The sequence below is a fragment of the Arctopsyche grandis genome, chromosome 2 (genome assembly GCF_051622035.1).
Source record: "Arctopsyche grandis isolate Sample6627 chromosome 2, ASM5162203v2, whole genome shotgun sequence".
NCBI classification, from domain to species: Eukaryota; Metazoa; Arthropoda; class Insecta; order Trichoptera; family Hydropsychidae; genus Arctopsyche; species Arctopsyche grandis.
Window position 1 is genome coordinate 36,775,904 of NC_135356.1, and position 13,141 is coordinate 36,789,044.

At 33.6% G+C, this 13,141-nt stretch overlaps 1 protein-coding gene across 2 annotated transcripts in view; it reads right to left on the minus strand.

The window, feature by feature from the left end:
- The window catches only part of LOC143922537 (uncharacterized), a 71,619-nt gene that overhangs the window by 43,135 nt on the left and 15,343 nt on the right, over positions 1-13,141 (minus strand). Inside the window, exon 1 of one of the 2 annotated variants that reach the window (XM_077445804.1) lies at positions 10,663-10,885. The exons of the other annotated variant lie outside the window; for it this stretch is intronic. Within the exon in view, the coding sequence (XP_077301930.1) occupies positions 10,663-10,680 (18 nt within the window). The 5' untranslated portion in view covers positions 10,681-10,885. Of the gene's footprint in view, positions 1-10,662; positions 10,886-13,141 lie in introns of those variants that run through there. 2 annotated transcript variants of the gene reach the window in all.

Sequence of the window (13,141 nt, forward strand, 5' to 3'; positions counted from 1 at the left end):
TTCACGTGGGGCTACTATGTAGATTGGCATCTAAATTTAGCCGGTGGTGATCATCTGCGACGGTCGTTAGCTGAGGATCTAGGCGACAGCCAATTGGATTGATCGCCGGTTGTGAATAGGGTATGATGGCCACTGGCCGGCCAGGAAGTCCCAGCTCCAGGTCAAAAATCTGATCCTCAAAACAGATCTCAAAAAGATTCTAAGAGGTATTTGCTAAAACGGGACTTCTCTGATTCTGGGATATACAGGTATGTACATACACGTGTATCTAAGAAATTGCTTTGAAATATATCTGATTGTTTTGACGCTAGGTCTATTCTACATACATTGTATATTCGTATTAACAGATGCCGTGACATGAAATAGTGTTGCATTTGAAATCAAGATATCGCTGATTGGACCAATAATAATCATTGATGACTTAGTCATAGAATATTGCGTCGAAGTTTAAGGTCATTTTATGTTTGAAATCTGTAATAAACGAGACTACTGTCGATCCAAACGATGTTTACATTGAAATATATAGAGTACTAGCTGAACCCGGCATGTGTTGCAATGCAATTCCCGTTCCTGTTCCCGTTCCCGTTCCTGTTCTCGTTTCGCAGGCAGCGAACACATTTGAAATAATTCAATTGTTTGTTTATTTTACCCTAACAATGCAGGTCGCGTCATTCCCGTTTTCCCGTTTTTGTGCGATTTTTTTTTCACAGTAATCTTCCCGGACATGCATACAACAAATTCTGAAAGTAGCAAATTACGAGGCAGACAGACAAATATCTCAACTAACGTCTTTTCAAAGCCGTGTCATCATAAACCAACTGGTAACGTGATTACCAACGAACCCATTTCCTTGACTACACAATGGTGCTTCAAGCTTTCGTGTCGGTAAAATTGTAATTACGAATATTATTATAAAGAGATTTTTTCCCGGTTTTTTTTCACAGTAAGCTTCCCGGATATGCATACAACAAATCCCGAAATTTCCATCGTAATCGGTTGTGTGGTTCAGGAGCCTATACGAGACGGACAGACAGACAAACAGACATTCAATTTTATATATGTACATATATAGATTTGAACAATGGCAACTCGCATTGAAATGTTTAAATATTGCGGATGAATCTACATAAAAAAAACGAAAGGTTCAATCGTTTAATCACTCGATCGCCATAAGCGCACCGGTGCGCGCTCCTTCGTATTTAAGGCTATGGCTTGAAATTAATTTTGTTTTCTTCACAGCGACATCTTAAAATATCCTGTAATACTAATGAAATTGAAAAAATTCTGTATTTTTCGTTAGTTTGTGATATATTCAAGAGGTAGTGTCAAGGGTTGACACTAAACACATATAATAAAATAATCGAATCGGTTTCTAAAAACGCGTGGCGATTAAGTGGCGTTTTGAAAAGGTTGAAAAGATGTATCTCTCGATATGTCTTTCGTCATGGCAAGTATATGTGCTACAGTCGAAGTGTATTTTCACTTGAAATACACTCCAACTGGCGTTTTAGGTCATTCATATTCGAATACAATTCAACTAGAAAATTATATCTCTACAAGCGCAAATATTTGTAATATAACAATTTAGTTTTGACAACTTTGATGTTTTTACGAATGCTTTAGAATTCAATAATGCGTTGATATTTGCCAGGTATTACAAATAAAGGTAATGAATACTGTATTACGATAACTCTATAAGAATTTGTTCGAAACAAAAATGTGACTTTCCAAATCAATTTACTAATCGAGTGACGTTTTCACGAAAACCTAACCTCTCCGTATAACCTGGTACCAACTTATAGTTGAATTGTATTTTCAGTTTGAATATATTTTGACCAGTGGAATGTAATTCGTCATATGAATCAACTTACGTTGGTTAGACGGAATATATATATATATATATATATATATATATATATATATATATATATATATATATATATATATATATATATATATATATATATATATATATATTAAAACTAGTCAAAATATATTACAACTGAAAATACACTTCAACTTTAAGACCTGGGCCACACCGAGCAACTTTGTCGGTCGACTAGTTGCGCCACCGGAAACAATGTATGGAATTGTGAGCGACCGAAAAGTTAACGGGTGTGGCACGCCCCGTCTACCTGCATGCATTGCTCTGGTCGCCTTCAACCAAGTCGCTCGTAAGTTTCTCGGTGTGACCCTGGTCTACAGTAGTTGGTACCAGGTTAGATGTAACATATTCCAACTAATCAAAATACATATATAACAACTGGAAGATACACTTCAACTGTAACATATGCATAATATTCTTTCATTTTCAGGTCCTTCGTTTGAGAAGTTAAAAACCGGAAATCATGGAACCTACGGATCAAAATGTGAACCAACAGTCCAGTATATTCGGGGGGATGCTACGAAAGGGGTGAGTCTTTTCATTTACTATCGCTAACAGCGCTTCTCAAACTTTTGTTCATATATATGTCATCCTCATCGCGACACAACTTTCAATTTCAAACTCAAACTATGGATTATACATAAATATGACTTAATATGCTTTGTAAATCATCATCCTATTTTTAAACCAAAAAAAAAAAATGCGCCACATGCGAAAATTTTACATAATTGCTTTTGACATTACTATATACATATATAAAACAAAACATTATGCTTTTACCTTTCAATTAGGAATATATATGTATATATAAAGAGCATTTGTATTATACATCGCATATACTAAATATAATAATTTTTAAATAAAAAAAAAATCAATACGAAATTTCGCCAAATTATTAGACGTATTTAAATCGCACGCAAATAGAATATTTAGCAAATATTTTTAAATGTAACGCAATTTCCTTGAGAAATGTTTCTCTCCGAGGATTAACTTCTTCAGAGAGAAATAGATCAATTTTTACAAGGCTTTTATTATTACTTGTAATCGGATCAACTGTATATTGCAAAAATTTGCCGGATATTCTTTCATATCATACAAAGAATGTGTATAAAAGGATGGAAACAGATCCATTGTGCAAACCTACGCACACATACATACACAGGACAGTCGAGAGCAAACCACCTGGTCAAGGGAGAAAAACAATGTGGGGGATGGGTTTTCAAAAATAAAATACTCCTCTTTTCTGGCATATCAAATAATTATGAAAGAAAAAACAAAAGTTTTTTTTTTGTATACCACTAATGTATAATTAAGATATTGTTTCAATTTTATTTTTTTTATATAAAACAGCCTTTCTAAAATGATATACTAGATTCAATATGGTATACCCAGCGAGTGTAGCTTCATTGTTTGCAGTCGGTTTTTATTTTTTTATTATACACATATGTATGTATATACCAGGAAGGCCTAACAATGCGCCTTCCTGGCCAATTACAAACAATGCAGCATTTTTATTACATAAGTCACTGAATTACAAGACACCGAAAGCTCGAAATTAAACAGACATCTATGAATTTTAACTTGTACATATTTTTATTGTACATTAATCATATTGAAATAGTGTTGTCGTAGTAGGCAGGAAGGTTTTGAGCCAATTTAATCGAGGAACCGTTTCAACAATCAAATCAGAAAAATTGGCAAACTCTGATAGGAAACGATCGACCTGGAGTCACAAATATCCAAGTCTGACCAGCAGCATTACAGATATACTCTTTTCAATCGAGGTCAACTCACGGGATCGAACCCGGCGCCTCTCGGTGCTAGGCAAATGTATTCGCCGGTGACTATCAAACAAAATCAATATCACAATACTAAAACTAATATCTGGGCCTGGTTTGGATAGCATTTTTTTGTACATATTTTACAACGATTGACCTGCAGTCACAAATATTTAAATCTTGACCAGCAGCATTACAAATATACTCCGAATAAATATTTTTCAATCGAACCTCGGTGCTAGGCAAAAGCTTAACCACCAAGCCACGCTGGTGGCTGTAGACATATGTATGTATATTTGTTACAGTAAAAGCATATTTCACTAGTGAATATATTTTTATAATATATTTGCATCAATTCAAGCACTGAAAATGTATCAAACAATGAATTTACAACGTTTCACTCTATACATTCAACTCTAACAACCCCAATATTAAATAAATAGGGCCAACCTTTACTTAAACTAACCATTAAATAATACCAATCCTAATAATATAATCATAAATGAATAAAACCAACCCTGAAAATGGTTATGATTTCACTGAAAATATATTTTCACTTGTAATATAATTTCACTGTATCATACATATATAAATATGTATATACGTGAGTATATTGATTTTCTCCGGGATTAAGGACCTTCATATAGAGCTGACCTTGGGAATTTTCTCCCCTTCTCGTCTGCGTAGACATACGATACCGTCAATCAAATACATACATATAGAAAATCAAATAGCAAATTGCACGCTAAATACATAAATAGATTGTAAATTCAATCAAAATCAAATTGATTTTCAAATAACTTTGGCGGCTACGCTTTGTGCACACATAAAATAAGAATAAAAAAAATTTCGCATAGCAACTGAAATTAATATTACAGTAACATTGATATCGATGCACATATGTACACTTGTAAAATATATGTGTATGTATTCAATGGATATATGTTTGTATGTGTGTGGTTGCAGTCTTGAAACGATTGTGACTGATTGGAATAAATCAGACGCCACGGTGAGATAGGACGAAACGAACGCTTGGATTTATTTGTTGTGATTTTTTGCTTCAGTTCAGCTTAAAGTTAGTAAAGTGCGTTCAAAATGTTGTGCCAGTGTGCCATATTCGACGTGTTGCGAGTGCCAGTCGACGAATTTTGGAAAAAGTGTTGCCAAAGTTTGCTCTGCGTTTACAAACTTATCAGGTATGCATTTGGAGCAGTTATGTACGTAGTCTTTAGTGATTTAGCTTGTTGCTAGCTATGGCACATAATATGTACATACATATATAGAAATTTAAGGGCGAAATCAGACAGCGGTGAATGTGGGACGTGGTTTTTTAAACATATAGAAAAAATGGGTGATGAAAAACGATTAGTATACATACGGGTTTGGTGCAAACGATCGACAAGCGCCAGACAGACTGGACCACAAATTAACGACACGTGTACCTTATGCGTGCGCACTGCTCGCACTTACACTAAGCAAAATCTACCCGAAGTCCCGACATACCTACCCTGTATGCGTTCTGTGCTTCTGATACTTTAGTTCCGAATTTTGCCTTATTAAACTCAATTTTAATAATTGCATCTGTGCACATCGAAAGGTTACTCGTCATCTAATGTGAAGTCGAGAATTGCGTTTAAAGCAGCCATCCAGTTAATGTGTGGTTCAGTCTGTCTGGCGCTTGTCGATCGTTTACACCAAACCCGTATATATGTATATATGTAAAATTATATCTCCCCCCGTCGTACATCCTCACTTAATTTGCGCGAGTGGGATACAACAGGAACAAGAAGAACAGGCTTTTCCTCCCGTATCCTGCGCGCGCACATTAAACAAGGCTGTATGACAAATTGAGAGATAATTTCACCGTATGCCACTGATATTATTATATTTTTTGATCTTTCGACTTAAGATCTTTGCCTTCCGATATTTGCTTTTTCGACCTTTTCACTTTCGGTTCCGTGAGGTAGACCCAGAAAAAATGTGGCGTTCATGGGACGTGTGCATGGGATAGTCCTTTCAAAACGACACCTTCGACCTACATATGTCGTAGAAATTTTATGGTAGTATTTATCCTTGCTTGACAGTGATCTATACCAAAACGACCTATTGGACCATTTTCGGTAAAATTGTATCCTTGCTTGACAGTTATCGATCACTGTTAAGCAAGGATACAATTTTATCGATCACTGTCAAGTAAGGATAAATACCACCATACAATTTCAACGACATAGGTCAAATATGTCGTTTTGAAAGGACTTGGATTATTACGCACATTGCGATCGCCAAAAAGACTTTTCGACTGCCAGATGTTCCGTTATGGAGATTTTAGTGACTTTTCACTCGGTGTGTTTTCAATCTTATAGGCTCGTCCGTGTCTATAAGATGTCCATGGCTCGTAAGGTATTGGTTATTAGTAGAGCGCGGATAGAGACCGTGCTTTTTCCAGGAATCGGGGCGGTTTGGCTCTATTTACAAAGCTAGAGTGCAAAAAAAAGGTTCGGCGAACCTTTAACAATGCATTTACAACAATTGAACAATGAACGGCGCGCTCTGGGTCCGCTCTTTAGTTGTTAGACTCTTAGGAAGACACACTGAGTGGTACGGGACGTCACGTCCTTTGGCTGACCGCTGTGGCCGTTTCACTCCATGTAAAGTAAGGATAAAATATCACCGAAAACACTCCAGGGAATGATTTTTGAGTATACCATGTATATGGGCTAGGGATGCTGCGTTTTTGCGCATGTTATAAAGTGTCTAAAAAAAAACACATACCACAGTGTGTTTTCGCCCTTAGTCGCTTCTGATTACATGAGTTGGATGTCCGCGAGGATCTACGCTTGGTCAACAAAGTCATTCGCAAAGTCAGCCGGTGTGTAGCCTGTTGTTATTGAAATGTGAACTAGTCACTAGTTTTGATTTTTTTTTTTGTAGTGAATTAGTGCATCTGCCATTAAACTTATAGAAAACTATGCTTGTATATTTGAAGATTTAAGGTTAGTTTGCATTAAAAGTGTTTCTGGTAATTTTTTTGCTGTCAAACTTGTTTTTGACTTCTATGCTGAACTATAAAGTACTCTATTTGAACTTTTTAAGGTTCATTTTTTTATTTAGACTCTGAACTAGTCCCCAATTTCGATTCTTAACTTTGTCGCCAGTTTTATTTCGCTATGGTGAATTATTGCAATGGCTTGGCTGATAAACTGCTCATCAATGGAAAGACTTGTGGGCAAACAACCGATTAGTCTCTGGCTACGATTTAATTTAAAGGAGTCTATAACGGACCTGACGAGAGACATTTCTCGAGAGAATCAAAAAGATGTTTATAAAACAATATTTTGGTTTATGTGAATATTTCAGCCCGATCGATTATATCGTATTGTGACCAAAAGGCTACACAGTTGTTAGGCAAGTCTTTCGTATTCAGAAATCTTTCGGCAGACTTAGTCTCACGCTATTTTATATTTAGAAATTTAGTAAACTGCCTTAGCTATAGTAGAACAGTAGAGTACATTAATCCTGTATAATATTTTATTAAATAACATAAACAAGATGGCGTCTCAAAACGTGTTCGAAAATATGTTAATATGAATTTTAGGCTGACAACACTGACAACGAACGTTCTTGAACGATGTTGCCAGATTTAAATTTAAACAATTATTAAAAGAAATCTGTCTTTAACACTTTCAATGCTGAGCTAGAATCCGTGCTATGCTGATATTTTATAAAATAGCTCTGTCTCACAAATGTTTTGACAGTGTGGGAGGTCTAGACATTTATTGGGGGGCGCGTCTACCTGAATCTTGCATAAAGCACGCTATACAGTACCTGTATTTATTCATTATTTTCGCTAGTATCATCTTCTTCATTATTATAAAAATGCAAAGCCCTCTGAATCAAAAAAAATCTATCACGAGACATAAATTGGGAGAATGTGGTGAGATTGAATAAATAATGTTTTTTCCAATAATCACTTTGACGATTCAATCGTATGGTCCCCATGTGCAGCAAAAGTCCTAGCCAAATTTTAAATTCGTCGACTGTTATATCTTTCCAGCGTGCTATACGGCTATGCTCACAATTCGATCTAGTTAATATTTCTACTGCATATAAATTGCTTTGTTCAATCACGAAATTATAAAAATATAATAGTAACAACACTCGAATGTTTACTCGATTTGTATACTCGAAATTATATACATACATGTATTCAAAATCTGCACTCTCTAAGACGGTCCAGGTTGTAAATGTGTAGCGGAAAATCAAGTAGATACGTAAGTCAAGTCGTGAAGTCTCAAACGACAGTTGAGCTAAGACTGAATGTACTTTTCATATGATATCCCGTAAAAAAGGAACTTGTGGTTTTTCCCTTATTTAGTTCCCTTAAAAGTCCACAATTTCTAAAAGGTATTACATGATGTTATCCAGGAATCGACTCACCATTATCGTATAAGCAGTTAAATCGAAAAAAAATTGGCATTTTTACATATAAAGTGATAGCATCATATATGGATCACCCATTAGACATTTTAGTATATTCACTTATATTTACTAAGCTTTTTGTATAAAAATATAATCACCAAAACGTCTATATTTTTTGAATAAGTTAAAAAATAAACAGTAAATAACATTATATAAAATTTAAAATAGAGAGTGTATAGAGACCTTTAGGCGAAAAAATTGAATGCTTCTCGCGTTACTACAGCAAGTGCGTATATATATTTTTTTTTAACCTTTCTGTTGGAAAGGGAAAATCTACGGAAATTCTGTGAACGCGACAGACGTGAGGATTATTTTATTCTTAATGCACATTTGAACGATTTGAAGTGACGTTTGAGCTTCATTCGTTGCACGACCGATTACACTGTTCGACACGAAAAATGGTTCAGAGACGAGATACGACTTTTCTTATAGATCCATGCCCAGTGAACACAAATCTGGTAATAAAAAATGTTGATTGGCTAGAGATTCGGAGATATATGTGTTTTTTAAATCGCGCGATTTTTCTATATCTTGGTGTTGTTCGGTCGATGTCTCAAAATCTGTCAATTTCCTGTTCAAAATTAATATTGAAATCTATAGTCGGGTATTTTATCTTTCATTTGTAGTACTTTTCAGCTTTCAAATCTCTCTAAGTAGTTGTCCAGTTCAAATCAAAAGTCAAAAGTACGTATTTTCACTTGGGATTTTTTCCCACTGTTAATACTATTTTATATTGAGTATTTTCTATTGAAACATTTTTATTGAGATAGTGTTCTGGACACACTATTTTTTTTTTTAGTTCAAAAGGGTTAATTGGAAGTGTGCTGAATTTTAAATCGGTAAAATTGCGACCTAAAAGCTCGTACTAGTATTTACACGAATCTGAATTGAATTAATAGGGATAATATAGGTATATTAAATAAAATTCCTCTTATAAAAATCATATTTCGACTATTCTTGTGGATTAATAACAAGTATTCAATTGATAACTTGCTTACCTCGATAAAATAAAGTGATAATCCGTCTAGTATAGAATCTAAAACTTCACTCCAGTGCGGTGTATCAAAATTGGATATTTTGGACCAAAACGGATGTAACGGAGCAAACCTCCTCCAGCATTGGTATACACTTACTGAGTTACACCTACATGCTAATTAAAAATTGACCTTTACGATTGACGACTGCTACAGCGCAATCAAACCTGTAAGCCGATCTTTAATTGATCGCATATCAAGGAAACTAATGCTCCGATAGACCCACGACAATCAATTTCGACATGCGATATATTGAACTGTACGATTGTTCAAATGCCAAAAGGAGGTTTGACTTTTCGTCGTTGATATGAATCGGATATGATCGAAATGTGAACGTTTTAACGTATGTACATTGTCCACTGCGAGAAAAGTACATAGATTGGGTATGAAAATTGTTCGCCAGTCCGAACTATCATATAAAAAAATGGTTCATTTTTTATTTATTATAATTTCGTACACCAAATTTGGTTGACGATCTCATGGTACTCTAACTTGGTCCGTTAATGATTTTTGGAAGGGTTCGTAGCCCAAGGTCGAGCGCAATTGAGGGGCCGAATGTAATTGTATATTTACATATGTAGATTGGGTAATGAATACATTTATAGTTTATTTAATTTAAAAACGAGTGTGAAGCCGACGTGATATTCGATCTCGTTTATTTTTATTAAAAATATATTTAAATTCATAAATTCTTATTGCATTATTTTTTTTTTAATAATTACATACATATATATTGAGAAATGGCCTCTATTGTATATTCACGGTGTGGCAATAAATACATAATATATTGATATTGTTGCAAATATGTACATATTATGTAGTGTTTTATTCGTTTTACTAATTTTGTAACAGGAAATCCAGTGAATGAAATTTAATTTGTTCTTGGACGCATTAAATAATTTAATTCTGGTACATTGGGTGATTTATTTAATGGTACTAAGAAACGCTGCTATATATCTATTAAATTAAAATTAAAATCTTAGATGAAAAGAAATAATTCATTTAAATAAACCGCCTATCAAGTGTAGGTATGTACATACGTTCATACAGCTTTTATTTTTAATATTTGATGTTTCGTTGAATGTTTTTAGAAAGAAATTGATAATTTGAGATTAAAGTTTATAATTTTTGAACATTTTATTATTGAAAAAATGTCAATATGATTTAAAATAGTATATTTTTAAAAGCTTTTTATATTGTGTTATGTGAAATTTTATTTCTACAATTTTTTAGAGATTCGAATATAAAAAAAAAAAAAAAAATTTTGTAACGGTTAGTGAGAATAAATTCAAAAATACATAAAGATCAAGATGTACTTAATAAGCACCCAATGTCCGTATTAGAAATGTGTGTTTGCGTGTAAAACCGAAATAAAATGAAAAGTTTCTTATTATCCGTGCTTTTCGATTGTCCGTGTTTCAATAATTGGCCTTAATAATCGTCGTGGTTTGAATGCATGCGTGTATGTATGTTTGTATGTACTCACATAAATCAGGGAGTGCATCGTTCGGCAAGAGGAATCTGAGTCTCGGATCGGCGTCAGGAAAAGTGAGATGGGGAATCTGAGTCGTTGTCAATTTATACTGACAGGCAATCGCAAAAAAAGGCGCAAACGGGCGCGCGCATATTATTGTTAATCCCAGGTATTATTAACCCGAGCCTTTTCGTTATTATTACAATGGAGCGAGAGTGCTAGCGAAAAAGTCAAAGCAAATACCGGCTAATCGCTCGTAATTAAATGGAGACAAGATAAGCAGATAGCACGCCCGTGGGTAGGACGAGACACTTGACCGAAAAGCTACAACAATATGCATGTACATACATATATGCATGTGGAAATACATGTCATCTATTGGGGAAAACTCACTCAAGCGGGGGAAAACGTTCACGATATGCGTAGAGTTTTCATTTCACGTAGGTGCATTTTAACTATTAGGTAGGAAACGACTGCAAATATGTACATGTAAATGTATTAGTGAGGAAAATATTCAGTTGAAATGTCCCGTTTTTCATTTCAAATTGACCACTTTTCATTCCAAAATAAATCTTTTTCATTTCAAATTGACCCTTTTTTCATTCCAAAATACATATTTTTGACATATTTCCACATACAGATATACAAAAACTATAATAATAGTACTTTCTTAAGGTATTTTGAAAACATCATATTAAGTGTAGAAGTAAGCATCTACATTTGGGAAATAATTCAATATGTCAAAAATGGCAAAAACTAGTTAAAAACTCAACAATTCATCGCGAATTTAATTATTTATTTATAATATTCACATTTTTATCCATAGTTTCCACTTATAATCTAATACCGGATAACAGAAAAGTGCGCTAATACCTTCTATGTATTCTCCTAGACTATTAATATGAAATATCATTACTTAGTAAAGCAGATAAATTTCGTTTTATTTTATTTTCATCAGTTTTTAATAGTTTACTATGAATAAGTTATGTAATTCAACAAAAAGTTATCCTAACGCAAAAAGTTATCTGCGCGTGCACATTAATACGGGAGGAAAAGCCTGTTCCTCTTGTTCCTGTTGTATCCTGCTCGCGCAAATTAAGTGAGTATGTACCGTTTACCATGCACCATTTTTTTTTGATCTTTCGACTTAAGATCTTTCCATTTTCGATCTTTGCCTTCCGATATTTGCGTTTTCTGTCGTTTAACACTCTGTCTCGTCACGGAGACCGAGTAATTTTATGCTAAAACGAAAATTGAAAATCGTTGAATAATGGTAGATATGGAATATCATTGAATAATGATAGAGTGGAGGTAGTATAAAAAAGCTTGTAAAAAGAATCAATATAAGAGGCATTTAGGGGGGCTGGGATTGGCCCCCTAGTTTTGAACGGGACTATCCACGTTATTTAATGTATTATTATGAATAAAATGGTATTGTAAATAAAATTATATTATAATAATAGCATAGCATTATAGTTTTCAACATTTATTTAATGCTAATTTTATATTTTTTAGTTTCAAAAAATCGTTCAATGTATTTTCAGGAGATTATTTTGTACTTTATATCTGCGTTTATACCCAAATCTCCTAATAAATTTTTTAAAATTATTTTACATTATATAAATAAAAAAATATGTAGTTAAAAGTCATGCATATACTCATTTTTTTAATATATTACACCCATCCCCACCCCTGGAAAGTCATTCCTTACTGGTCAAAAATGTTGCCCCCCCCCCTGGGAAAAGCTGAAATGACGCCCCTGGTCAATATCTTATAAAATTTTTACAATCCCATATCTAGTTTACCTAGTTGTCTTCTTAATACATTCTTTTTTTTTGCATTTTTAAGATTATCCTATTAATTATGAGGTATGTTTGATTTTAAACTGTAAATACTGTTATTAAAATAATTATTTATTTATAATAATTATTATGCAAGGATCTGTAGTCAACACTAGTAGAGTAGAGTATGTATCCATTTATTATTACATATGTAGCTTAATTTTATTGATAATTCCACTTTTGATTTAATGTTTGTTTCAAAATGTTTCTTTTCAAATTTAAATTATCGCAATATATGATTATCAATAAGTAATAAATGCGTTTGACAGGTCGAAAAGGGCATTTTTCAGATTGTCTTTTGTAATAAAGTTTTACCGGAGTCTATACCGGAATTAAATTAAGCCGATATATGTATATGTAGATAAACAAAAAAAAATCCAATCTATTATTCCTATTGATAATGCTCACTGATTAGCGGAAGGGTAAACATGAGTACAATATTTTAATAAATTTTGCGATTGCGTCAAATATCTGATTGTTCAATTAATCATGTTTAATGTATGTATGTATATTGGACACTCACATTTACATATTTACATATGTATAAAGCTTACAAAAATATGTGGCTGTGTATTTAGAATAAGACCAATCGTGGAAAAAGGATCGTAATTAATGAGTTTTTTTCAGAAGATTATCGTTTTCTGTGAAAG